The sequence below is a fragment of the Balaenoptera musculus genome, chromosome 2 (genome assembly GCF_009873245.2).
Source record: "Balaenoptera musculus isolate JJ_BM4_2016_0621 chromosome 2, mBalMus1.pri.v3, whole genome shotgun sequence".
Lineage (NCBI taxonomy): Eukaryota > Metazoa > Chordata > Mammalia > Artiodactyla > Balaenopteridae > Balaenoptera > Balaenoptera musculus.
Window position 1 is genome coordinate 44,142,874 of NC_045786.1, and position 27,713 is coordinate 44,170,586.

Sequence of the window (27,713 nt, forward strand, 5' to 3'; positions counted from 1 at the left end):
ATGTAGCCATCCTAATGGGTATGACATGGTATCTCATGGTAGTTTTGATTTGCATTTCCCTGGTGATTAATGTCCATTAAAGATGTTGAACATCTTTTCATGTGCTTAGTAGCCATTTGTGTATCTCCTTTGGAGAAATGTCTATTCAGCTCCTTTGCCCATTTTTGAATTGCATTGTTTGTCTTTTTGTTGTTGACTTATACAGATTCTCTGTTAATAGTATAACAAGCAGTTTGCCATGGTCCTGACTAAAAATTTTAATATTCTTCGCATTGAGTACATTTTAAAATAATTTAATTAACCCTGCACTTATTGTTGCATATTTAGGTTATAATTTTTGCTGTTACTAATAACTTACAAAATAATTTCTGTGGCTCTTTTTCTCCTGGGCTGGGTCGAGGAACATGAGGATGCTTGTAGATCTTGCCAGTTTTCCTGAAGGGAATGTGAGTTTACAAAGCCATCAGTGATTCAAGTGTGTACTTGTTTCACTGCAGACTTGATGAAGCTTATGTCATTTCATAGGCTGTGTTTTGCCAATAAGTATAAAATAGCCCTTTGTTACTACTTTAGTTTTGTTTTTTTCGATTCCTAGTAATGTAAGTATTTGCCTCTGAGTTTCTGGAAGTGTCCTTAAATATGAGTGCATGAGGAAGAGCCAGTGGATGACGGAGGAGAGGTGGGAATCCGGCTTTGGTCTCCAGCTGATCCTTGCATCTCTGTTTCAGGCACCATCACGACTCCAAACGGAGGCGATCCGATGAATTCAGGCCTCAAAATTACCACCAGCAGGATTTCCGACGAATGTCTGATCACCGCCCGCCTATGGGCTACCACGGCCAGGGACCCTCGGACCATCACCGCTCTTTCCACACAGACAAACTGGGGGAGTATAAACAGCCCCTCCCCCCGCTGCACCCCGCAGTCTCAGATCCTCGCTCGCCCCCTTCTCAGAAATCTCCTCACGATTCCAAGTCACCCCTGGATCATCGGTCTCCTTTGGAGAGATCACTAGAACAGAAAAACAACCCAGATTATAACTGGAATGTTAGAAAAACATAAAGGACAGTTTGGAAAGAAGGGGAGTGCAAGAGTCATTAAGCACCTGGATGTTTTCGGTCTGATCCACAGGAGCCAGTTATCTAGACCAGTGATGGCGTTTCTGGACACGCGGCTGCTGTCAGCTCGCCGCTGAAGGAGCACTGCAGGGAGTGGGGGGCCTTTCGCTCGGTCCAGCTTTGATTTGGGTCACCACTCCCGCACTTGGGCACCCCATCCCATTCCAGCCTCGTCCTGGCCTCCCACTTTGATGGGTGCTAGGAGGAAGAGGTGACGTTTTGTCTACCAGCTTCACGGGCTGTTCCCCAGTGAAGGAAGAAAGGATCTTAAGAGTCGTGAATGTTTTATCACCAGGGCTGGCGCGCCCTGGACCTCGGCGCGTGGTCGGGGAAGGCGCGTGTGCATGAAGGCTGCTGGGACCTGCTGGACAGCACGGGGTTTGGTTCACCATGACGTGACCGATGCTGCTGATGGGGAGCAGGGCGCGGGGGCGAGCGGGTGGGGTCTCGCATCATAGGACTTGAAGGGGAGCAGGTACCCCCCTCAAACGTGTTCTTGGGAGAAGTGACACTCGGCCTCATCATGTGACACCTGTGGTGCTGGGGGCGTGGGGGACAGGGGGAAACACTTCCACAGCGGCCGCTTCCCCACCAACACTAAGTTTTCCCACACTGTACGTTTCAAAGGTTTGGTCTCCCAGGTGGGCCTCGTTTGCCCCCTGTGCCAGGAAAAGTAGGGCCTGTGTAGCTGACTTCTGAGGACTGTGAGTTGGGCAGCATTGAAGTGGGCGGGGGTCTTGTTTGGTTGGGAGCGGTTGGCTGAACGCAGGGCAGGTGGGGCGAGGGGTGGGTGTGTGTGACCAGGGCACTGGAATCCCCGGTGGATTCCGATTGCTGGGATGAGCGGTAACGGTCCTGGGTCTGGCGAGGAGGGGGCCGAGGGAGCAGGCCTGCTGATGAGCTGGGGTGCTGGGCAGGCAGGGGTGGATGGGTTTCCCAGCCTGGGGGTTGGTAGTGCGGCAAATGGGAGAGGCGCCAGTGTGGCAGCCGGTCACCATCCGCAGCTGCGTCTGAGTTCCCTTCGCCCAGCTTGAAGAAGTAAGATTCCACAGAGTCACACATCTCCTGCCGCTCATGTGGTGGGTGGACAGACACAGATAAGTTGCCTGTGGTGAGCACGTTTCCACTGCTAGTTGGAGATCATTAGAATGGAACTCAGTATCTTTTAGAGTGAAACCAAGTTAAGTGTAAACCTAAGTTCATTTTTTTTTTTTTTCCAAAACAGAAAGCATCCAAGGACAGGGTAACTGAGCTGTAGATAGTGAGAGTCAGACTAGAGTTGAATTGAGTCAGGATGGGAGGCAAGTTGGTTACATTCGTTAAGGAGGCTTCTTTCATTTTACTGGTTCTGGGGCCTTCCGTTCTGTTCACTTTAAATATAACTTGCCAGTAATTGTTAGAATATCCAAAGGCCTTTCTAGATGGAGACAGAATAACTGACTTGAACATACAGTGTGCCTATACGTGTCCAGGCTCAGAGCTGCTGGAAACCCTTCCATTGGGCATATACAGGGTTAAACTCCCCGCACTCACCCGAGGGGACTTCATAAAATCATTATCACTTACTTGCTGGTATCCTGGGCAGCACCATTAATGCCTTTACTGTTGCCTCACCAGTGAAGCAGAGGTGGCTTTGGGGGGCCGTCACACTCTGTTTCCCAGAGCGTCCTCGGGCTCGCCTGTGCTGAGGTCCACGTGAGAGTCTGGGTCTGCACAGCTCGTGAGGGGAGCTCAGTGGGCCCACCACCTCCTGATCTATTTCTTCTCCTGGTACTTGGGGTCGTTCACCCTGGGCTTGTACAACACGTGCCCGGAGCACAGCCCAAGGGACCACAGAGGAGCCCCCGGCCACCGTCACCCCAATGAGGACGTGTGAGACTGCTCCGTGGGGGAGGATAGGAAATCATGCCTCTGCTTTGGCCACAGGTTGGGCTCCTTGCCAACAGTACTGACACTACCTGTGTTTGTCTTGCTCAGGCCAAAGGGGAAGGACAGCCTGGCTTGCAGATCCTTGAGCCATCCACGGGCCCTGGAGGTAGGCAGGGTGGGCCCTAGCACGGCTTCCCCTGTGGGAAGTCGGGTCATGTCCTTTCAGTTAGAGGAGGCCGGGAGGAGGAATTGGAGGGCCTGCATTTCAATGCTTATCAAGGTTTTTTTTTTTTTTCTCTGAAGTTGTTGGTAGGAGATGTGAGTTATTCCCAAAGATGTCTCATCGTGAGGAAGAAGGAACTTCCTTTTGTTCACATTCAGGATTTTTAGTGCCATATGATGTAGCAAAAGGCAAAGTCAGCCAGGTCAGTGTTAAATTGATTATGAAAAGTACAGTATCCCCATAAAAGCATCTATTTTAGGTGTCGGAGTATGTTTGAAGGGTGGGTTGGGAGGAAGGAGGCATTTCCTCATTGTCCTCAATCATTATGAATACTGTATGCTTATATCAAAACCAGAAATTTGCACAGGTAGGAATTCTCTCACTTGTGGATGGGAGAAGCTGCCCCCAGAATCTGTGAGGATGGTATTCCATGGAGCCTAGCTTTGGAAGATTTAGTTATTAGGTAGAAAGAGCAGGGGCTGAGGAAGAGGGAAGTTGAACAGAACCCGGAACCTGAACAGAAACCCGGATTCACGTGTATGTCCTTGTCCTGGCAGAGGACACGGTAACTCCAGACTCGTCCCCGCCGTCTGTCGCTGGCCCCGGGCTCCCCTTCCTTTTAGTCATTCCTTAACGCTCTTTGATGGGAACCCAGAACACTTCTCACGTCCTGCTGCAGACACTCTAGCCTGATGTCTGAGAGCCGCATCAGGGTGCGCGGTGCAAACACGATTCAGTTATGAATTCACACAGTGACACTGAAATCCTACAGACCAAAACCCATGCGTCAGCAGGAGCGGTGGCCTGGGGCCCAGCACCAGCGCTCGCTCCTCTGGCTCATCTGAGGGCTGCCGTGTCGGGCGAGGAGAGCCAGGCCAAGGGTCCAGGCTGCTTTAGTCCATCTGTGTCCCACTCGGTTGGGGACAGATGGTTTTTCTTTATTGTAAAATTGTGGACTTTTAAAACCTGTTGACTAAACAGTAATTAATTTATATTTGTGAAAAATGCCACTGTCCTAGTGATTTCTGATGTAAATAATGTTGTTTATATAGTATGTATTAAATTTTCCTACATTGTAAAACTGCTGTACTTTTGATTCTTGTATATTAAAAAGTGTTACTAAGGATTTTTAGAATTGGGCGAACACGTTGCATTGCATTGGCGTGACCCGCGACTGTGCATGCCTCCTCGTCTCCCTTCCTTTGGTTGCTGGGTCATCAAGATTGACAGCTTGTGAAACGGAGCCTTTTAAAGTTGCGTCTCTTGCCCCTACCCAGGCCCAGCTGTGTTGTCGGGTCCAGGTCCTTTCACCACACGTTCTAGATTTTCTCTGAGTAGCTGAGGCTGACAGTCCCCCGGCCCAGCAGCAGTCGTCTTAGCCCGAGTTCCTGCACTTGATGAGGAGTTGCCGCCAGTGGCTGAGCAGAGCCGCCCTCAATTTCCCATGTTGGTCGTGCCGGGCGGGGAGGATCCCTGGGAGACCCGTGCCCATCAGGTGCCCATCAGCAGGGGTCCCGCAGCCCCCCAGCAAGAGGAAATCAGAACACCGGGTCTGCCAGCCTGCAGCCTTGAGGGTAATTTTACGGTTGGGTTGTATATTCTTGAAGGGGGGAAAAGAGCACTTTATAATGGAAACACTGACACAAATGTTAACTTGAGCAATTTGGCACCAGGGCCGGCCCAGCTCCTGCGAGCCCCAGACAGAGGAAGGGTGGCACAGCCGCGGCTGGAGAGCCGTCTGAATAGGAGGCGGAGAAGTTTGCCAGACCCAAGGGGTTTTGCTAATACTTAAGTGACTGAAACCAAACTTCAGTCTTTGTGAAGGTCTTAATTGCTGATAACCAAATAAACCCGTGTGTCTGCTCAGGGCTGAGGGGTTAACTCCTGTGACTGTCAGCCCAGGACACGTGGCTGCAGGGAGCCTCGCCCGCCTGGTGGTGCTGGGGTTTTAGTGCATGCAGTGGGAGTCAGAGACTCAAGAGCTGAGGGGGTCTTCCTGCCTATAAACTTAACTCACAATCGTGTTGCAACTCACAGCTCAGCTGCAACAACTTTGGGAAATTTTAAGAACAAGTGCAATAATCAGCTTATGATTTACAATAGCAACCAGGCTTCTAAACTGACCGCTGCCAAAAACGCCTGCCTTTTACTGGAAGGAGCAGGCCCAGGCCCCTCCCCGCTCCCTGGCAGGGCCTCACACATCTGGCATCAAGGCAAGTCCCTCTCAGTTAGCGCCAACAGAAAGGTCACTTACTGAAACACAAGGCCCCCGCAGGTTTGCCAGATCTGTGGCTCTGGGTTCCAACCTGTGGCTCTTAAAGGAGCAGGACCAGTTTGTCTTGGAGGCAGCCTTTCCATCACGTTTTGAGACTGGAAAACTACCGCGCTCATGGCACCTCCCAACCTGCATTTGTTCTGCTTTGTGAAGTGGGGAAGAGACATGGCTCATCGGAATAAATGCTCCTTATCCTGTAGAAACCGGGGCCCTGGTGGGTCTGCCCCTGCTGCTGCTGGTGGGGTCCTACCCTGGGCTGAGTCTTGGGGATTCCTGGTCAGTTCTGTGCCGTGTGACCGAGCTTTATGTGGAACGCAGGCAAGTCTCTGACCTACAGACTTCCGACCTCGAAGATGGGCAGAATGACAGCCACTTCTTGGGGCCAGAGCTGCCCCGCAGAGGGTTCATACGTGCTTTTTCTTAAAGTCTCTTGTGATCCAAGAGGGAATTGTCACTAAAGCATGGTCCCCACTGACCCCATGCACTGGGTTGGCCCTGGAGGGCAGGGGTGGTCTAGGAGACGGGCAGGGAAGTCGGTGCCTTGTCTCCTTTGGTCCTTCCCTGTGTGCAGTAGGGCAGGTGGATTTTTCACCTTCATTTGCACACGAAGCAGGCAGCTCCTAGGGTTAATGTGGTTTGTAAGTGAGAGCTCCAGCTGTGGGAAAGGAAGAGGTTTTCAAGCCCTGCGGACCACCCGGAAGGAGACAGCATCCATCAGTTCTCGGCTGGGGAGGGTGCAGGTAGAGGAGGGGAGGTCGGGGGTACCTAGGATGTAGCAGCCCTCACCCTGGAGCCGGCCAAATAATTGGAGCTGCCTGTTCTGGGAGCCCGGGAAAGGGGCTTCTGCAAAGCCTGGTCTGGGCGATTAAACCCAAGGAGGAAGGCCCAGCAGTGACTGGAACCATCTAAACACAGAGACAAGGCTCCCAGTCTGGTGGGGGAGACACAGCTGGGACTAGACAGTCATGAGAGAGAGGTTCTCCCTGTGGGCCGGGCCCTGTTCCAGGTGGTGTGGACACGCACAGGAAGGATGGGGCCCTGCCCTCTTTGAGTTGATTTCCTAGCTGGGGGGATTGGGGACGCAGACCCTAGGCAAGCAAACAATAAGAGGACACAAGCTCTGATAAATACCAGGGAGAAAAGAGCCAGGAGATGAGTAGAGGGAAGGGGTCCAGGGAAGGTGTGAGGACCAATGGGAGGCGTGGGTCTGTGAGGTGGACAGACTTGGCTTTGAACCAGCTGGCGTTCTTGGGCGACTTTGCTGCCTCTCCAAGCCTCAGACACCAAGTCCGTATGAGAGCCCTTGGTTAGGCTCTGGTGGCCTGAGTGAGGTCCCTGAGGGGTCCCTGATGGGCTCGGCATCTGTCGATATTATCAAAGGGGGCTGTTGGGACATCCTGAGGCGCTGGGGAACTGCACCTGGGAGGCGACTCTTGCCACCCAGCTGGGGTCTGCGTTGTGTGTTTTGGGATCAGCTCCCGTTCTCTGATGGAGGGCCCTGAGCGGGTATGGTTCTAGAACCATCCTGCAGGGGGCAGCAGATTTCCACTACAAACGGCCTGTCTCTGCGACCACCTGAACCCAACCCTGGGAGGGCTCAGCCGTCACTCCCCTGCCCCCTGGGGGCCGTTCTCCTTGGTTGTGAGCCCACACCGGAGCCAGAGACCTGGAGGCACCTTGTCCCTGCCGGAAGTGCGACGGGGCGGGGACACAGGAGAGGGCTAGAGGCTGCAGGGAGAGGCTGGCCTCACCTGCCTCCACCAGCGGGAGCCCCGGGGGCCGTGCCGACCGCCACCACCCAGCCTCAGGAGGGGCCTCAGGCAGCCGGGTGGGCTCTCTGCCCCCTCCCCCACCACCCCGGGCTGACGGGGCAGCCCTGCTTCACGGTCACCTCCAGCCATCCTTCAGGGATACACAGGCTACTCCCAGCTCCAGCCTCTCCTCCCTCCCACCTCCGTGTGGCAGGAAGAGGGTCCGCCCTGAGCCACAAGGCCCAGGCATCACTCTGCTGCTCCCCTGTGACCTTCCCCTTAGCTCTAAGCTCGCTGGTTTGGGTCCGAGGCCGTTGGCGACAACCTGCCCTGCTGGCCACGCTCGTCTTCTCTGTCTCCCTGAGCCCCTGGCTGCAGCCAGCCCAAACTGCTCCTGCAGCCTCAGATATTTGAGGGTCTGCTTCTAGGCCACTGTCCCCCTTTTCCCTACCTCCTTCACCTCCGCATGCCTGTGAATCCTGTTCAACCTCAAGATGCAATTCAAGCTTGGTTTCCTCTGAGCGGCCTTCTCTGACCCTGCTGTCCCTGTCCCGTTCCTGTCTGTCCCATCCCGGTGCCCACAGATGCCATCAGAGCCCCTGGCATACTCTGTTGCCCCCGTGTTGTCATAACCACCATGCCCCCCTGGAAAAGTGGGGCTCCCAGCGGGGACCAGGTTTCCTTCACCTCCAGCTCTGAGTCCTGACTCCGCATGGGCCCTGTGGGTGCTGGGCTTGAAGCCTTCTCTTGTGAGGTGCCCAGAGAGGGGACCCGGGGAGAGGAGGGCCGGGGTGCTCCCTTCCCTGGAGGATGAGTGGGCTGGGGGCTCAGGCCAGAGTTCAGGTCCCAGTCAGGCAGGCCTCCTGGACCAGGGGGGACATTTAAAGCAGTTAGAAGCCAGTTCCGGGCAGTAGAACAACTTCCCCAAGGCTTCCTGGCCTGCCGGGCATTAACCCTTCATTTGCTGGATTTTTAGAATCTCCAGGGAACGGACTGGAAGGATGATGGGGCTTTAGAAGCCTGGGGCAAATATTAAGTAGAGGCAATTTACTAGCCATGGTGGTATTATTTCAGCATCGTAGCTCCTGGAAGGTGGCTGTGCTGCGGCAGGCGTGCGGGTTCCTGGTCCCCCAGCTGCCTCACCCGGGGAGGGAGGCACCCAGGCCCGCCTGGGGCTCGCTGTACCAGGCAGGAGGGTGAAGGGGCAGCAAGGTCTGGGGTGGCAGCAGCAGGGTGGAGAGCCTACTGGACTCACACAGGAGGGCCCCAAGGCCCGGGGAGGAGACCCAGGGCCCTCATAGCAGCCTGGCTGACAGCAGGGGTACCAGAGAGAACGTCTCACTTCAGATCAGGCTGCACCCCGACTGCTGTGACCTGGGCCAGGTGTTAACCTCTGGGGGGAGGTGGGGAAAAGTGTCACCCACTTGATGGGGGAGCAGTGAGTGCCCGGCCGTGCTAAGCACCGTGCAGGGGGAACCTTAACTGCTGTGGCCAACTCCTCGGGGCTGCTGGTCCTCAGCATGGACCAGCCTGGCCTGGGCCTGGTGATCTGTCCTGAGGCCCAGCCCACTCCCTGCCCTCCCTGCCCTGGAGAGGCTGGAGATAAAGGCTCTGCGGGCCTCCCTGCCTCCTTTTGGGGCCACCTCTTCCCACATTGCTCTGGGCTCCTGTGGTCCCCAACCCCCCACCCGGGGCCTCTCTGCCTCCCCCTCTGAACCCCATGTCACGTCACTCTGTCCCCTGCACAGAGCCTCACGGCCCCCTTCACCTCCTGAGTTCTGCTCTGACAGTGGGTGTGGATGGGAATCAGATAAGCTAACTGTCGCCCGACTAGGTCCTAGTTCAGTGTTTCCTGAACTTGGGGCCAACAGATGTATGGTGGGGAGGGTAGTCCTTTGAGATCTCTAGAAGAATTGAAATTTTTGTATGCTTTCATATTGATGGACATCTTTTTCAATCAACTGAAGCAAATCCTGGGTCATTGGGAAAGGCAGGAGGGAGAAAGGAAGCCGGGACTTGAGGGCTGTATTGGAGCCGAGGAGTCAGTGCTACTTCCCCGGGGGGACGAGGGAACTCACACCCGAGACGGGCTTCCCAGGGTCAGAAGACTGAAAGGCAGGGGGACAGATGACAGGCAGCTGAGCTGGGGAGAGCCTGGCCCGGACGCTCCCACCTCCGCCCTCCATCGCACGGAGAGGGCCCATTTAGTGTCTGCAAAACGTCACCAAAAAAAAACAACAACAACAAAAAAACAAACAAACAAAAAAAAGTCACCCGTTTCTTAAATTAATGCTGTCCCTTTGTGTTTTATTGGTTTTGTAGTTTTGTATGGGCTTAATTAATAAATGTCTTGATTTTATAGTTGAAAGGAGCTGTAATTACAAAGATTCTCTCCCTACCCTCATAAATTATACAATGAACTCCAGCCCTGGAGGGCCTGGGGAAATATTGGCCCCTAGAAAGCATCTGTATGTTATGTATCTTTGGGAACCCCGAGCTGGTCACGGCCTTGACTTGGGTGTGAGTGAACAAAGCAGCCTGAGTGATGGGCCCGTGAGCAGAAGCCACCACCTACAGAGGGTTGGTTACTGGGTGCCAGGCTCTGGGCCTCTTGTTTATTGTGTTTTCTCGTTGAGTCCTCACAAAATTGCCATGAGGTCGGATTTATCCCCATTTTCCAAGTGGGCATCCTGAAGCCCAGAGACTTGAAGTAACTTGCCCAAGATCACACAGCTAAATGGTGGAGCTCAGATTCCAACTCGGCTCCTCCCGCCTCTAAAGGCCGAGCTTGTCCCTGCCTTGTTCAATGGCTTCTCCGACTGTCACCCAAGTGCCTTTGACTGGTATTATCTTATTCTCCTGACGGCCCTGTGACCCAGTCCTAGTCCTTCCCCAGGACTAGAGAGAGAGGCTCAGGGGCAGCGTGTGACTGCCTCAAGGCCAGAGAACAAGGTGAGCAACGTGAGGGCCAGCGCAGGGCCATTTCCCACCTCCATTCTCATCCCCTCCCCACTCTGTTACACCCTCTGTAAGTCATCCGGGGAGGGCGGCCACACTCATCTCCTGGGAGCACTGCTGTGTCCCCAACACCAAGCACAGCCCCAGACACGGCATAGGGCCTCACTGAATGTGTGTGGACTAAATGAATGTGTCCCCAAACCCACACCATGACCGGACACACAGGGGAAGCGCCAGCAGGTGTCTGTGCAAGGACCGGAGAGAGAGAGAAGGGAACGTTAGACCCACCCAGTCAGAGAGAGGGGCCTGGGCACTTCCTGGAGGGATTCACCGTCCCCTTCCACCCTGACCATTAGCAAAGGGAAGGATGTGTCAACTCACCAAGGCAGATGCTGGAGTCGCCCTGCCCGGCTCACCTTGGCATTGGTCCCTAGTGGTCCAGGCCCCCAGCCTTGACTTGAGGGCCACCTGGGAGCCCTGCTGACCAAGCCCCTCGGATGGAGCCCAGGATTCCAGTCCCCTGAGCTTCAGGAGGGAGGCAGCTGGAAGGGGGCTCTGCTGTGACAAATCAGCCCTTGGATCAAACACTTGGCATGGCGCCAGGCACACGGCAGGTGTCCAGAACTCGTAGCTGTCATGGCACTGGCTGGAGACCCCAGTCCCTATGCATTTGGGAGAGGGGTCCACACCAGCAGCTGGATCATGTCTGGGATTGCCAACAAGGCCGAACCCCACCTGGGAAAGCTGATGGCCGCCCCTGGACTGGGGTGACCCAGCCGATACCCCACAGGTACCCCAGGCCGTCTCCTCCTTCGACCCCAAGCCTCTCAGGCTTCAGGTCTGGCGTACCTTCTTTCCCATCCTCTTTCTCTTCAGGGTCCGTTGAGGTCCCCCTACCTGCCCAGACTCCAGGTGGGGGTCTGGCCCCCTGCTTCCCCCAGGACCAGAGCCTTGGCTTGATGCCACCCCTGTTTTGGGGCTCCTCAAGGGAGGAGCAGGTGGGTGGCACGGGGTTCACCTGGAAACCAGGTCGATGGCATCTGCCTGGTAGGGCTGTTGTGAAAATGGTCAAAGGACCTGCAAGCTCAGGGCAGGTGCAGACGTACGCATTTTGTCTGCAGGAAGACCACATGAGGACACGTGGTCATCACCCCTCGTGGCTGAGAGAGCTGAGGCTGAGAATGATCACACGTCACCCCCCATCACACAGTCAGTAGGTGGGTGACAGGGCTGGGATCCTGGGCCAGGTCTGGTCCTGGAGCCTGGGCTCTTCCCTCTGCCCAGGTGTCCCCCTGCCCACACCACTGCCCATCCCTGGTCATCCAGGCCCACCCAACCCAAGGCACACACCCCCTGCCCCCAGCTGAGGGCTTGGCCTTGGGCAGGGTGGGGCTGGTCCAATGGACCAAGCACTTGCACTGCTTCCTTGAGGGCGTGCTTTGGGGACGGCCTCTCCACCCATTTCCAGCCCTCTTAATCCCTTTAGAGGCCTGCTTTCAGGGGTGTCCCCCTCAGCCCCAGCCAGTTCACCCACGTTAATAAAGTGCCCAGCCCCGGAGACAGCGGATACTGTTGCTGGACTTGTGCACAAAAGGAGCTTGGAGTGAACTTGAGACCCAGGCCCCAGACCATTTCCAGCAGACCTTTCTGAGTGTGTCTTTGTTCTTCCCGGGCAGATCTGCTTGGCCAGACAGTTTGCTCTGGCTAAAGGGTCCGGCCTGGGGAGGGCTCTGCTTCCTGCGGGAAGGAGGGACGAAGGGGGTGGGAGGACTTCAAATGCGGAAGAATCTGTGAGCCTTCCCAGCACTGCTCTGGGCAAGGATGGAGTGATGCCCGGCGACATGCCTGCCTCGGCCTCGGGGATCCAGGCTGCCTGGGATTGCGTCCTCCGGTTCCAGAGACACCCTTGCCCCCAGCACATCATGCCTTGCACACCTGCTGCCCGTTGCAGTTTCTTAATTAAGTCCATCCTTCTGGGACCTTCTGAGCGTGTTCATTTCTGTTCCTCTCCTTCAGGGCTCTTGCACCAAACCCACATCAGAGGCAGGAAGGGATTAAATGGTCAAAGGTGCTGAAAAGCCTGGAAAGGTGGGGAAGGTAGCTAAGAGGGAGCTGTTGAAACAGGTGGTAGAGTCTTTGGTCCCACTGATTCAGGAGGTGATGATTTCCCAGGGACAACGGGCACCTCCCTGGGATTAGAGGTCCTTAGGCTCCTGATTGGTGCCGGGGGTTCCCACTGACCACTGGCCAGAACACCAAGCTTCTTCAGCCCATGCGGGAGCCGGATAAAGAGCTCTTGAATTGTTTTAAGAGTCTAAGTAAGGCCAATCAGACCAAAGAGATGCGATTCCTGGGCCATATTCAAGAGATGAGCACATGGTAAAGGACCGTGAGCCAAGCAGTGTCCCCTCCCTGAGTGTCTGGTGGGAGACAGGTATGTGAGGCTAAGCGTGGGCCTTTCCTTCAAGGCGCCCTCTGTCTAGATCTCATCGGTCAGCCGGGGAGCGGGCGGGCGCAGGGGCCCTCTTGGTGTAGGAGCTGCCCCAAGCAGGCTTGCTGGAGGAGGGAGTCTGTGAAGGTGGTGTGAGCTGGGGGGATGAGATGGGGAGGGGCTGACACTAGTTGGGGCCTGTGGTTTGCTTGGTGCTTCCTTCCGTGTTCTCTCTCATTTTTGCCTGTCTTCCCAAGCACCCCTGCAGCAGGACCGCCAGCTTCATTTGGCAGATGAGGAAACAGGCCACAGGTCCCGCGGCCAGCAAGTGGCAGGGCCACCACTTGAAGGGGACTTGTTCCAGCCCACAGGGGCTCCAGCACATCATCTGGCAGCTGTGGGGAGTAAGTATGCCCCTCCCAGGCTTCCCTCCTATTCTTTTAACTTCCTTTTTTCAAAGTTTAGCATCGTTGTCCTTAACAGGATCAGAACTTTGGTTCATGCGTAATTGGGTATTTGCCGTAAAGCCCAATCTTAGTGAAGCCAGCTGTCCTGGGCCACCCAACCTACCAGGCTCCCAAGATTCTGTTGGGTCGTGGCCTTCAGATGTCTTTATCCCCTGAGTGACAGCCAGGAGTCCCCCTGCCAGTCCTCTTACCAACCACGGCTTTGCAATCGGCTCGTTCAAATGCAACACATTTCCCTTTGGGAGGTTTATTCTGTGAGCGTTGCACTTAAGAGGTTTTTCTTGGAAGTTTTGTCATTTAAATTTAAAAATCAAGAACAATCCAGCTGCGTGTGCTTTCTGACGTGTCCTAAAGTAAGATTTGGATGTCGGGGTCCCGGACCTGCTCCTCCTGTGGTCCTCCCGGGCTCGGTAAATGACACCCCAGCTTCCCCGGGTGCTGAGCCCACACACCTGGAGGCAACACCTTGTTCCGCTCTCAAGTTCTCTTGCTCCCCAAAGCTCCACCTTCACAGTGAACCCCAAAGCCCGTCATGCGTGCCACCTCTGGCTCTGCCACCTCTGGCTCTGCCACTGACCTCCCACTTCTGGCTGGCTTTGTGTCGCAGCCCCTGACGTCCTTTCTTCCCTGCAGTGATCCCACTCTTTGCTGGAATGATTCCTTTAAAACTGGAGTCCAACCCGTCTCCCCATGCTCAGAGCCTGCTAGCAGCTTCCTATGACAACTAGAATAACAAGGCCTGTCCTGCTCCGGCTGCTCTGAGGCCTCACCCTGCACCCTGATCCAGGCACCTGGCTTCCTGCTGCCCACACTCTCCGGGCTGCTGCTGTGCCAGGGCCTCTGCACTCACCGTTCCCTGTGGAGAACGCTCTCCCCAGATCTTTGCATGGCCCGTTCTCCGGATTCACGCAGGTGAACTAGTCCGAGGTCCCCGCTGATCTCACCGGAGAGGAGAGCCTCTCCCCACCATCCCCCAATCCAGGGTGCATCTCTCTCGGGTCCTTTGACCCGTGAACCTTTTCTTCATGTTGCTGTCACATGGGACATTTGCTGATGTAACTGCTTGGTTAGGGACCCGTCTCGCCAACAAGAACGCAAGGGAGTGTGTACAGATCTCTGTCGCATCCCCCCAGCACCCGCGATCACAAAAGAGTTATCCAATGAATCAAGGACCACGGGCAGTTGCAAAGGGAGGAGATGGCCATTTCTGGTGGCCTCTCCATGCTGTCTGGGTGCCAGGGCTCCGTATGCAAGGCAATTTATGAGCGTTAGCTCATTGGATTTCTGTAATGGCCTTAGGAGGTAGGTACTCGTAATTCCATTTTACAAAGGAATCCAAGGTTCAAAAAATCCAAGGGAGACCACACAGCGACGGGCAGAGCCAGTTTGGATGCCAAGTCAGCCTGCCGTCTGAGACCAAGTGCCCCCCCCCCCAGTCCGTGCAACCTCCTGCTCCACGCTGCGCGCTGGCATTGCTCCGATGAGCCCCACTCTGGCCTGGCTCAAATGGGTCAAATGGGTTCTCGGTAAGCGGGGGGCGGGGGTGGAGCGCGGAGAAGGGCCCGCAGCTCCATCTGCTAATGCGTTTACCTCCAGGCTGACTGGTCTCGGCTGAGCTGGCACAGAAGCGTCTCTGCTCCAAACCCAGCCTGCGGAGTAAGATGAAGCTGCTTCTTGGGAATCATTTAGCTCACGACTCTGTGTTCCATATTCATGATGAAATGCAAATTTCCATGTTCACGAGGGCAACTAGTAGCATGGTACTTGGAAAAGAATTCCAGCTGGTTAAGTTTAGGGTCCTGAACAAATTCCAAACCAAGACTCTTTTCTGGCCAGGGCCGCAGCTTTTTCATCTGATGGTGAATGAGATTTTTTCTCTCTCCCGTGTGCCCTGGCCCTGGCTTCTCAATAATCTGTTCTTCTGCGCTGGCCAAGTGCCAACAGCCCTCGTTGGTTCCCCCCACCCCCTGCATGAGTATTCATTTCATCCCACTTTCTAGTGAGGCTGAGAGGCCTATCAATTTGGGTGACTGGGTAAGATGCGTGGGGATGTCCCAGCCTTGTTTTGTCCCTTCCAGGATGGTTCTTCCTCCCAAAGCCCAGACTCCTGTGTTCTCTCTGGGAGCCTGCTTAAGAACAGGGCCCTAGAAAGTTCTCCCTTCCTACTTTTAGCTTCCTCCTCGGCTTGGGATTGGTGTACATGCTCACTCTCTGGTTTTCTCAGCTCACCTCCCTCCTGAGCTTCCAGGGTCCACGTGGCCCTCTCCCCTCTCCTTTCACCCACCGTCTCACTCAACCCCTCTTGCTTTGGGATAATAGTGACACCAACACTGGACACTCACTGTGTGCCAGGCCCTGTCCTTAGTACTTCACAGGAATTAACTCACGGAATCTTCAAACAACCCTATGGGATGCACACTCCCCACTTTACAAAGGAGGGGATGCAGGCTCAGAGAGGTTGACTCGCCCAAGGTCACAGAGCTAGGAAAGTGGAGAAGCTGGGATGTGGCCTGGCTTAGCTGGGCTGCTATTCTGCTGCCTGGCATTTAGTATTAACAGCAGGGACTTTGGGGGCAAAACAGGCCTAGGTGTACATGCTGGCCCTGCCCTTGCTAAGGAACCCTAGGCCAGTCAGTCCACCTCCCCGAGTCTCTCTTTTTCCATCCGTAAAATGGGCGTGCATTTGTTCCTGACTCACTGGATAACTTTAAAAGATGAAATGTGAAGACCTGGCCCCAAGCAAGCTTCAGTCCTGCGCACACTGATGCACCCTCTGCAGTGCCACCACCCTTTCCCTGGGCTGCGGGCAAGGAGGGGGACCTTTGGGGAGGGAGGCAGCCACAGTCCCGGCTCTGGGGTCCTAGACTGATGGACTCCTCCTGGATCTCAGGCCAGCCCACCCAACCTCGTCCCAGAAGGCCCTTCATGTCCCTCCTCCATGTGATCATCTGTCTCCAAGACGGTTCCAGCTTCGCGAGGGAACCTGGACCCCTCAAGCCCCAAAGGCAGCTCATCGCAAGGAGAAAAAGTAATTTTAGAGAAGCAGGGGGCTTCGGTTGTTTAATTGCTTCTCCTTCTGCAGGCACTCACAACACTCAACTCACACACACGCGCGTGCGCGCTGCCCGCTCCCCTTTCCCTGGTACATACACTGTAAGGGGGCAGCCACTACCAAAGTCAACCCTCCACCCCGAAAGGAACCAAAGTCCGCTCAGAGAACAAACTCCAACACGTAGTCCAAAAGAAAGTTAACAAAACAAAACAAAAATCCCAAACTTTACTTGCATTTAGCCATTAATAAATAATTTACAGTATGTACACGCGGTGACACCCCACACAGGTCGCAGACACGGGACACAGTGAGGGGCCCCCACTTCCAAGCAGAACGTGATCAAACACAACCAAAATAAAGTGCTTCACTTTTTACTTCCAACATAGGGACCATCTAAAAACCAGCAGGGAGGGGCCGGGGCTGCGCCTCCCACCCACCTGCCCGCCTAGCCCACAGCTTGGCAGAGAGAGGGAACCTCTTGGAGGGGGAGGCAGGGACCAGTCCGCAGCCTCCCGGGCCAGTGTATGAGAGGTCCCTGGGCAACAGCAGAGGGGCAGTCGGGGATGTGGTGGGCGGGCGGGGACAGTGGGGCCTGCGGGGCTTCTGGGAGGATCGCCCTCTGGGGCACGGCCGCACCTTTAGGAGTGGAGCCCAGCTCGGTGCTGGTGCCCGGGGTTCTCTGAAACAGCAGCAGAGGTGGGACTGGTTCGGGGCTCCTCGGATGGGCAGCTTGGCTGACATGAGGTGGGAAAGTCTCCTGGCTGTGTGGCCACGGGGCTTAAGAGAAAGGCCTAGAAGGAGGAGATCCTGCCAGGGATGCTAAGGGCTGAGACACCTGCCAGGCCCTGCTCCTTTCCCCAGAATGCAGACCTGGGTGGACAGGGCAGGGAGCAGGGCTCTGGGGGGGCAGGTGAGGAGAAAGCAGAGGATCAGGGCAGGCCAGCTGGCCCCGTCCACTGAGTCTCCAGCCCACACTCTGCGGCCTCAGCTCCCCTGCTCACCGCCTCTTGCCACCTGCTGGGGAGGAAGGAACAGAAATCAAGGGGGTAGTTCTCTGTTTAGACATTTAGAAACAAAGACTCGACTTCCAAAGAACAGTGGGGACCGGGGGACAGGAGGACGGGCAGTGGGGGAAGGAGCCAGAGCAGGCATTGCCCAGAGCACGTGCCAAGGACATGTGTCGTCCCCCACCTGCGGGGCCTGGTAACTGGGACCTGAACCCGTGCCCAGCCAGGGTGCACACGGTGGTCTCTCCTTGGCTCGCAGGGAGGCCACAGGCGGGAAGGCACCAGGAGGGCACAACTTTTTGGCCAAAGGGTTACATTAGTTTTCTAAAGATGCCAAGCAGCACCCCGGGGGTGTCCTAAAGCCCAAGAGGAAAGGATGCCCTGCCCAGGGGTCCAGCCTCGAGGCTGCCTCGGGCCCCCCGGCTTTGTGTGTGCGAGTGTGTATGAGTGTGTGTGCGTGGGGCGGGCGCAGGTGGCCCGGGATGCGCGTGCAGCAGTCAGCCGGGCCTGTTTCAGTGCATTGCAGGGGTGAGGGCAGGTCGACTCTGCCCACGCCCAGTGTCTCTGTTGGGGTGAGGGCTTAGGCCTGAGGGGCTCTGATTTGCACATTCACACGGCGGGGCGGGCGGAGAGGAGCAGCTCTCCCTCTGCACAGCTCTATGTCACAAACGTCACAGCACCAGTCACCACAACCTTGTCCCGGGCCCCGGGGGAGGGGAGGGGACGTCCCACGCCCCCAGCCCTTGCCAGCAGGCAGCCCAAGGCAGCTCGGAGGTACGCGGCCGCCGGGGCTCCTGACCCCTGCAGGGACCACGGGGCCACCGGGAGGCCACCGGCCCTCGTGCAGCCGCCGACCAGTTCGGGGACGCCTCGCTCTCGGTCCTAGGCGGCCTCCAGGAGCACAGGGAACAGGGACAGGAGTAGAAGGCTGCCGAGGAGGGGCCAGGGGGCCGGGGGCAGCCCTGAGGCAGCCGCCCGGCCCGGCGGCTCCCGAGTCCTCTCGTACAGGTGCAGCTTGTCCTTGTTGGAGTGGAGCATCTTGACGTCCTCCAGGGCGTAGTAGGCGGCCAGCGTGAAGTTCACGTCTCCTGTGGTGAGCAGGTCGAAGACGCAGGCCTGGTAGTAGAGGTCCTCCACGGGCAGCTTCTCCTTGCACTTGGCCACGGCCGTCTCGTACGGGAAGGTGTCGGGGGCTGAGGGGGCGGGGCTGGCGGCTGGTAGCCTGCGGGCGCCGGGGCCCTCGGCGCCGGCTCGGAAGGCCTGGAAGTCGATCTGCTGGTTGAGGGGGCAGCCCCTCAGGCAGAGGTAGAGGCCCTGGCTGTCCCGGTCTTCCACGGCGTTGACCACCTCCTCGGGCATGCGGACCGCGAAAGTCAGGTAGCCACCCACCTGGCGGACCACGATGGTGGTGCCGATGTACTTGGCCTGGATCTCCACGTGCTGGCCCGACACCTTCTCGGTGATCTTCAGGCTGTTGGCCCCGTGCTTGTCGCCGCCGTTCTTGGAGCCGTCGGCGAAGGCGGCAGGGAGCTCGTCCATCTCGGCCTGGTACACCTTCTGGTCCACGCACTCCTGGAAGTTCTTGAAGATGATGGTGAGCTGCGGGGCAAGGGGGCAAAGAGAGGGGGTGAGGCGGTGCCGGGAACTGTGGAGGGGACAAGGCCCAGCCCCATACTTACAATGCTCTGGACGGAGCGGAGGGATGGCAAGAGCCCCCAGGATGTCCCAGACCGCCCCTTCCCCACTGTGGTCACTGTTTAGTGCCACCTGCCCTATTATGCATTTAATATTTTTCTTTAAAACAATTTGCATTTTTGCTTAAAAATTTTTTTGACTTAGAAAAGGAACTTTATACTCCTCTCCTAAATAGAAAACCAGCTCATTTACTATATACAGAGAGGAACCATAAAAAGAAAAGCATGGCTAATTAAAAATGAAAGGTCATTATCCACTGTAGTAGGCTGAAGAATGGCCTCCAAGTTATCAGGCGCTAATCCCTGGAACCTGTAAATGTTACCTTATATGACAAATGGGATCTTGCAGTTGGAATTAGGTTAAGGATACTGAGGTGGAGAAATTATCCTGGTGGGCCCTGAATGTAATCACATGTGTCCTCGTACAATGGAGGCAGAGGGAGACCTAACGGCAGAAGAGAAGGCGGGGTTTCCACAGAGGCAGAGACCAGCGGGATGTGGCCACAAATTGAAGGATGCTGGCCACAAGTCGAAGAAGCAACGAACAGACTCTCCCCTGAAGCCTCCAGAAGGACTGGTCCTGCTGACACCTTGATGCTAGCCCCTTAAGACTCATTTCAGACTTTTCCCCTTCAGAGGTATGAGAATAAATTTCTGTTTGTTTGAATCACTTAGTTTGTGGTACTTGTTACAGCAGCAATAGGAAACGAATATGGACCACAACCAAAGCACCATAAGCCACAGGCTGAACATAACAGCAGGTAGAAGAGACTGATGTTCCAAGAAAGAACGGGCAGGCAAAATCCATGCAGGCAGACAGGCAGAGGTCAGCAGAGGCCACCGCAGCAGGGCTGCGCTGAGGGGTCTCCCAGCCAGGCCTTGGCAGTAGCAGGAGGAAGAGGGAGGGGAGGGAGGTGCCGGTCAGCAAAAGGGAGACGGGGGCTCCAGGTTAACGGGCAGCCCTGGCCAGGGGAGCAGCGAGGCGCATTTCTGCTGGAGCCTGCAGCCGGGGTGAGGGGCCGCGCTGAGCTACTGGAGGAGCAGAGGGCTAAGCGGCTCTATCACTAACCGTCCTCCTGAGAACCACAGACACAGGCACACTCGCTGCATATATTACTTCTGGGCCTGTGCAGCGCTGCAGGGAAGGTGACATTGCCTCGGATTTACAGACGAGGAAATTCGGGTTCAGAAAGCAAAGTGACTTGCCCAAGGTCACACAGCCAGCAAGAGGCAGAGCTGGGATTAGGCTCTTGGTTTCCAGCAAGAGGCAGAGCTGGGATTAGGCCCTTGGTTTCCAGCAAGAGGCAGAGCTGGGATTAGGCCCTTGGTTTCCAGCAAGAGGCAGAGCTGGGATTAGGCCCTTGGTTTCCAGCAAGAGGCAGAGCTGGGATTAGGCTCTTGGTTTCCAGTCCCTGGGCATTTTTGGTCAAAAAGTCACAGGGTGGGGGGCCTGGGAGAAGGACAAGAGACAAACAGTCCGGGGAGTGATGTGTTTCCCCTGTCACCCTGGGTGAGATGTCTGGCTGTTCTTTCCTCCGTAACCCTAACCAGGAAGATGGGGTGGAGACATGAGTGAAACTGGGAAACTCGCCTCCGCGCCGTTCCTCCTGGACTCTCAGCCTGAAGCCAGGGAGGGAGGTGGGGCGATGGGGGCAAGATGGTGCCCAGGCATCTTGGGAACCTCCCGCTAAAAGCACCCCCCCCCACCCGGCCCCAACCTCTTCACAGCCCCCAGCCACCATTCCCAGGCCCTCTCCCCTCATCCCCGCCACCAAGCCTGGAGAAGGGCCTCACCAGCTGGGGTCCACACCTCCTCATAACGTCTGTAGGCCGAAGGGGCTCTAGCAAAGGGCGGGGGGCTGCTGACGACATGTACGGTCGGCCGTGGCTGAATTCTCTGCCTGGGCACCCCGGGGGGACGTGGCAGTTGAGGGGCATGACGATGGCCTGGACAGCTCTCGGGGTTGAGGGCAATGCGGCAAAGCACTAGGGGAATTTCTGGCCGAACAGTGGGTGTATGTATGACAAAGGCGAGGCCCCAGACCTGCTAGAAACCAAAGAGGAAACCCAAAGCAGCTCTGATGGGGAAGGGAAGGCGGGGAGAGCTGCCACAGGACCTCAGCTCAGGCAGGAGGGTCAGGGAGAGGCCGGCCAAGACAGGCGGGGGCGGCGTGGGGAGGTGTCGGTGGGGCACAGACCAGCGAGTGTGCCTGTCTGCAGTTCCGGGGTGGCTGGGGACACAGCCAGGAGGGGGAAGCCGGCAGGGGGTGGCCTTGGCTGGGGGCCCCAGGAGCAGGTGCTGAGAGGCCTGAGGACTGGAGAGGGGCAGCCTAGGGGCTGCAGAAAGTTCTAGAGCAAATACACAAAGTCGCAAGAGCTGGGCTGGAGGTGTCGCCAGCTCTGTTTCACGGCTGCTCTGCGTGTCCCCTCACGCCAGTGTAAAGCTCAGGGGTGACCAGGCAGGGAGTGTACAAGGGGCCCCCAGAGGGAACACAGAGAAGACCCCAGCCCTTCTCACCCCGTACCTGAGAGATGTAAGGATGAGAGGAATTCCGAGAGGGGCAGGCCACAGTATGACTTTTGGGAACTCCGGGGCACCTGGGCCTTCCTGGGTCCCTTCCTCCGTCAGAAACATTAAAAACTACACTTGTGGCTGAGATTGGGATTGACATATACACGCTACTATATATACAACAGATGACTAATAAGGACCTACTGTGTAGCACACGGAACTCAATACTCTGTAATGACCTATATGGAAGAAGAATCTACAAAAGAGTGGATATATGTATAACTGATTCACTTTGCTGTACACCTGAACCTAACACAACATTGTAAATCAACTATACGCCAGCAAAAATTCTTTTAAAAAAAGCAGCTACATTTTGGGACTGCATTGGTGTAAAGACTAATATAGTCTAGGTTGGATCGTGTTGGTTTTTTCCTTCTGACTTTAAACGGAAAGAAAGCCTTCTCGTGGGCCCTAGAAGTCTTGGGGCCAAGGCACCGCGCCTGTGGGGCCTGACGGGTGTGCAGGGGGCACTCTGTGCGGTCTTCATGGGACACGAGGAGGGGCTGGCGCTCTGAGGTCGAGAGCCGGAGGCCCTGCCAGAGGCCAGAGCGGGCTACAGCGGGAGGCCCGCGTGCACAGCTCCCTGAGCCCGGGGCTCTGCTTCCCCGTCTCCTCCCTGGAGGTCACAGGCTGGTCCCGGGACGTGGCTCTTCCGCTTCGCTGTGGGATGTCCAAGGTGGTTGCAGCCCCCCCATCCTGCCCCTAGCCCCACGCATCATCGAACCCCATGAAACTGCCGCTCCTCCACTGCCCAGACCTATAAAAGTGGCGACTTCACAGGGATCCACCTCCTGCTGCGTCCTCTCTCCATCCTAGGCTCCTGCCTTGATGAGGCCGCCTCCCTGCCTGCCTGCCTGCCCGCGGGGGGGGGGGGCCCGGGAGGTGGGCCAGCCGGGGTGGTCTGGGCAGTGGGTGGTCCTGCCATGGGGGGAGGGGCGTGCAAGGAGGGGCTCTGGTGTCCCTGCCTGGTGTGCAGGGCCACACAGACACACAGACACTGGGGGCGGGGGAGTAGGGGGGTGGCTTTCCCAGTGCCATCAGCCTCCCTGGAACAGGAAAGGCTGGTTTCGCTCTAACCGCCATCTCTTGCGGAGACAGTCTCCTGGAAGGCTGACAGGCTGCTTGACTCTTCTTGGCACCGGTGCCAGGGCCTCAACCACAAGGAACAGCATGAAGGGGGCCTGTCGAGAGCCGGGCGGCTCACTGCCCACACGGCCGCAGGCGTGGCTGCCACTCCTGCCTCTGCCGCCCCCCTTCCCCCAGGGGCTCGCGCCCTCTCCACCGCTGGGCACAGGGCGGAGCCCGAGTGTCATCAGAACTATTCATGGAGCGCCAACTGTGTGCCAGGCCTGGGGCTGGGGGCTGTGTCCACGTGAGGGGAGGAAACAGCCCAAGACCCCTGTCCTCACGGTGCTCACACTGCGGGGGTGGAAGGTGATGTCACAGACTGAGCGGATGAAGGATGCCGTGTGATGGTATGCAAGTGCAACGGGGAACCTGCAAGGGGGCCGCCGTGGGGGGGAGGCGCCGAGACCCGAGCTCCTCTCCTCCCTGAGGCTCAACACGGGGTGCCACCAGCGCAGCCAGAAAGAGGAAGACAGAGCAGGGGGCGGGCATGGGAGGCAGTCCCACGGGAACAGGAAGTTGAAATGTCAGCTTGGGCTGGAAAACACTAGATCTCGACCCTCCACAAGAACAGAGGGCTAGGCAGGGTTGGATAATGAGAGTGCTGTGCTCCTGGACAAGGCACCACGGCTGAGGGGAGTCGGGAATCACAAAAGCCCAGGTCCCACCGCCTCGGGGATAAAAGCCCACACTCCGCCTGGCTCTGCTGCTGCCCACTCCCGTCCTGTGCTTCGGGGGCAAGCTCAGGGCAAGGGCAGGCAGGAGGCCTTCCCCAGCGCTCTGTGTAGAGCCAGTCCCCCGCCCCAAGACCCTCAGCAGCCTGCTGCCCCAGCACCCATCACCAGCATCCCGTGGCTCATCTCTGTGCTGCACTATTAGCCTGGGAGCTGCTGAGACGGAGGCGTCGCCGAGCACAGAGGCTGGCACAGAAGAGCTGTTTGGTCAGTGTTTTCTGAATCAGCGAAGGAGCAAACACACCTGAGTAATGGAGGCCCAAGAGAACAGGCCGAGGCAGGCCGAGGGCACTGGGGAACCAGCCACTGATGTCTCCCACCCGGGTACCATGAGACCCCGGTCGGCCCTGAGGCCTGAGACTGGCTAGGCCACAGACACGGAGTCTGTCACTGCCCGGCCTCCAGCAGAGCCTTGTGCTGCCTCCTGGCTGATGGGGAGATAAGGAAGGGCTGCTGAAGCTCTTCACCTGCTGGGAAGATCAAGGTGGCCCTAGGTCACCGCAGAAATGGGCTGGCTTGATCAAGGGGCTCTGCTGCAGAGCCCCAGACCCTTCTGGAAGCTTCATGCTGGGACAGGAAAGGAGGCGCTCCCATGCCTGCTTGGGCAGTTCTGCTGGCCACAGCACCCAGCAGTGAGCCTGAAACACAGTGAGCATTTGAAAAATGTGGGCTAAGTGAATGGATGGAATACAAGAACAAATGAATGAATGAATGAATGAATGCATAAGCCATTTGGTTTGTGGACGGCCTCGCTGAGCTCAGGGTCCCACTGTGTGCCAATAGAGAGCCGAGGGTGGTATCCAGGGGTTCTAAGCCCAGGCACCTCACCCCAGCCTGCAGGACCCACTAGTATGTGACCCCAAAGCTCCTTCTCTAGCTTTCACCCCCGGTCAAAGGGGCCAGCAAGCCCCCCTTGCTGGTCACTAACCACAATTCCTCCCAGGCCTGTTATCACATCTGATGCTTACACCACCCTGGTCAGGAGGGGTAGGCCTCCTGAGGTCCACAGCCCTCTCACACCCTCAGACCTCCTGTGCACCCCCTGCCAGCTTGGGACAGGGAGGCGGGGTCCCCTTCCACAGTGTGTTTGCTGCTGGATTTAGAAGCCGCAGCCTCAGGCTCCAGGCATTCATTTATCTTGGCTCTAGGGAGGGAGGCGGGTAGGTGAAGGGGCTGCAGAGAAGGCGGCCGGCACCTTGATTCAGGCCCCCCTTAGTCTGTGGAGGGCTGAGAGGGGGGAGGGGGAGGAGGGAACCCTGGCCGCAATTTGCTGCCCACTAGGCTTCATGGCCTGGTGCCAAAGGCCTGTAAGAGCATCCACGGGGCTAAGGCCTGCTTGTTTCCTACCCAGCAGCTGGTCCCAGGAAGAGACCCCTGTGGGCATGCAAGGGCCACCGGAGCAGAGGGAGGTGGCAGGAATTTTCCTGGCTGCCAGGTCACCTCCGTGCCCTCCTCTGGGGCATGGAGGGACGAGAAGGAACAGAAACGCCCTTGTGGGCCAGCCTGGCACTGCCCCACACACTGCCTTGCAACGTGCTCTTCCTGGGAAAACAGACCTGCTGCCAAACCGGAAACCCCAGGGGCTCTGGTGGCCCAGGCCCCGGCGAGGTAGAGGTGTCCCCGCGGCCTGGACTCTGGTCATCCACCAGCCTCCTGGACCGGAGACCACGTTCTCCGGCTGAGTCTGAATGTGAGCTCACGGGAGACCCTCCTGGAAAAACGGGAGGGAGAATCTGGAGTGGACAGGAATGTCCCATTGCCTGGGCCACGGGCCACATCATGGCTGCCTCTGGCTGTGGCTCTGTGAGCAGGACGTGAGTCCTGCCACCCAGACACTGAAGCCTCCTTGGGTCAGAAGATGATTGGCTCTCGGTGGCCTCCGGGGCTCCAGAAGGGAACCTCCTCTCTTGGCAGTGAGAACACGCTGGGCTCTGGAGTCCCCTGGCTCCGGTGAAATCCCAGGTTGGTTCCCAGCCGAATGCACTTTGGGTGGGGAGGCCACTTTCCCTCTTAGAGCCTCAGGTTCTGGATGCGTTAAATGGAGCTGCCCTGGACAGACGGGCTGCATGGGTGGCCCTGGGGGTGCTCAGTGGGCTGATGCCCTGTCCTCACTTGTTCCATCTTCCCTGTGCCCAGACACCACGGCCCTCTCTGCTCTGAGGCTGCAGCCTTACTGTGTTGGTGTGGGACAGAGACAAAGGGCAGGATGGTACCCTGCAGCCCCGACTGGCCCCACAACATCCAGCAGCCGTGGCCTCCAAGCAGCGTCCTCAATGCCCTCCAAGCCCCAGAATCACTGGGGGCTTTAAAAAAAGAACACATCTGACCCCCACCCAGAGATGTGGTGTCAGAGCAGCCTGGGGGGCCCAGAACCACTATCTTCTAAAATCCGCTCGGTTTGTAAATGTGCAGCCACAATGAGAACCCCTGGGCAGGACTGTCACCTCCAGGAGGCTGTTGGGTCCGCTTGTCTGGGGCAGGGTTTGACTCCCACTGGACAGTAAGCTCCGTGATGGTAACGACAGAAACAAACCTGCATAGAGGCTCCTCTTTATTGGGATTTGACACTGGAGTTCTATGAAAATATAGTTTGGGGCAAGAGAAGACTATCCCAGAAGTTTGAAACTGAATGCTCTGGGAGTGTTTTTAAACTTTCTGGACTATTAACTCTAGTAAGCAATCCATCTTACTTACAGCTAGACCCAACGTGCACGCACATGAACAAACGCACACAACAGAAACTAAGTTTCCTAAACGTTTACTCTTGCACTTGGAAAGCATTCACAAACTGCCCTAATATAGGCTAGGTTTGGCTATCCTGTTCTACCCTGCGCCCCCCAACCCAGACCCACCCCCAAACTATGCCTGTGTGCTAGCTTCTGACGCCAGAATGCTGATTTCAAAGACCCCTAGTGGACGGTGTACAGCAGCAGTTTGAGGAACACCGCACTCTGGGCAAAGGGCAGAGGTGGCTCCAGGGTGGTTCACCTGATGGCCAAGAATGTCCAGAACATTCCTTCCTAAATAATTTGCTCAGTTACCGACAAGAGGAACATGGCGGGTCAGGGGGTGTCTGGGTCGGGGGTTGGAAAGTCTGAGCCCTCCTGACGGCAGGGCCTGGTGCCGTGACCCGCCTCACCACCCCCAGCCCCCCTCCCCCGTACCTTGCTGGTGGCGGTGGCGGCTGAGCCGGGCAGCACCGGTGTGTTGGTGACCTGCACGTTTAGGTAATTATTGTCGATGAGCGGCCAGGCGCCCTGCACCTTGCAGGTCTGGAAACGGTCTGTGAAAGTCCGGAGGTGCGGGTCCCCGAAGAGGCCGCAGTGCGTGTAGTTGGGGGCGGCCGCGCGATTGTGGAAGCTCTTCTCGTAGTGGCAGATCTCGGGGCTGTCCGAGCGCTCCTGGCTGTCTCCCGGCGGCGGCGGCAGCGTGCGCAGGTGCGGCTGCGACGTGGGGCCATCCTTGGAGCAGTTGTGCTGGCTCATGAGGTCCTCGATGCCATGGACGGCAGAGTGGTAGGCCAGGTCGCCCCGGCAGGTGCGGGCCGTGCGCCGCGTGCACAGGGCGTAGGTGCGCAGCGCCGCGCAGAACTCGGGGGCGTCGTCTGGGGCCGGCGCGTGGCTGCCCGCCGTGGCGCTCCAGAACTCAGAGTTGCACTTGAGGATCTTGCACGAGGAGGTGGCTGCGGATACAGGAAGGGAGGCGCTGTCACGTTGGGAGTAGTGAGCCCAGGCCTCCTCCACCCCCGTGGGCCAGGGCTGCGGGGCACGTGCAAGGGACAAAGAACGCCTCATCTCAGACATTGCAAGAGTTCCTGCAGGCACGGAATCTGCCTTTCCCACTTTCCCGATTCTTCTGCGCAGCCGTAATGACCCTGAGTGGCTAGGCCTGCGGACCTGCAGGCTGAAAGGCCTGGCGGAGGACTACCGGAGCCCCCCCCCCCACCCCCAGTCCCCCGCCGCAAGCTCTCCGCCCACCCTTGGGCCTTTGGCGTCTGTTGACACTTTCACAACTACCGCCAAGAATTTTGGCACAGCAACAGAAATCTGGCAGGGAATTAAGCCCCACTATTATGTGTTCTGATCTCTGCCACTGTGTGACTTTGTACAAATCACTTTAACTTCTCTGTGCCTCATTTTACCTATCTAGAAAATGGGGTAGTATAGTATCTACCCTATGAGGTTGCTGAAAGTGTTAAAGGACTTATCCCGGCACCGGGCACAGAGCAGAAAGAAGCTCAATGAATGTTGGCTAGTGTGATTATTAGCCCTGGTCACAGAGGGCCTGGTTCTGTCACTTTGTCTGCAGATGAAGGGCAGCTTCCCTCTTGGTCTCCGTAGCTCCATCCCCCATTATCCTGCTCAGGAGAGCAAGCTGGGAGGCAACTGAGTGGTAACCTTGGATCTGCTCTAATTCATGGTTTTTTTTTTTTTTTTT

At 57.0% G+C, this 27,713-nt stretch overlaps 2 protein-coding genes across 16 annotated transcripts in view; one reads left to right on the top strand and one right to left on the bottom strand.

Annotated features, from left to right (window-relative positions):
- CHD2 (chromodomain helicase DNA binding protein 2) overlaps window positions 1-4,291 on the top strand; it is a 119,524-nt gene extending 115,233 nt beyond the window's left edge. For all 12 annotated transcript variants that reach the window (XM_036843904.1, XM_036843905.1, XM_036843909.1 and 9 more), the window contains one exon: window positions 729-4,291. In XM_036843904.1, coding sequence (XP_036699799.1) covers window positions 729-1,062 — 334 coding nt within the window. In that variant the 3' untranslated portion in view covers window positions 1,063-4,291. The remainder of the gene's footprint in view (window positions 1-728) is intronic.
- Window positions 4,292-16,335: 12,044 nt separating this feature from the next.
- Window positions 16,336-27,713, bottom strand: part of RGMA (repulsive guidance molecule BMP co-receptor a) — a 45,002-nt gene continuing 33,624 nt past the window's right edge. For 3 of the 4 annotated variants that reach the window (XM_036843687.1, XM_036843688.1, XM_036843690.1), the window contains 3 exons: window positions 26,441-26,958; window positions 19,915-19,980; window positions 16,336-18,750 (listed from right to left, as the gene is read on the bottom strand). In XM_036843687.1, the coding sequence (XP_036699582.1) occupies window positions 18,034-18,750; window positions 19,915-19,980; window positions 26,441-26,958 (1,301 nt within the window). In that variant the 3' untranslated portion in view covers window positions 16,336-18,033. The remainder of the gene's footprint in view (window positions 18,751-19,914; window positions 19,981-26,440; window positions 26,959-27,713) is intronic. The other variant, XM_036843689.1, reaches the window with a different exon arrangement.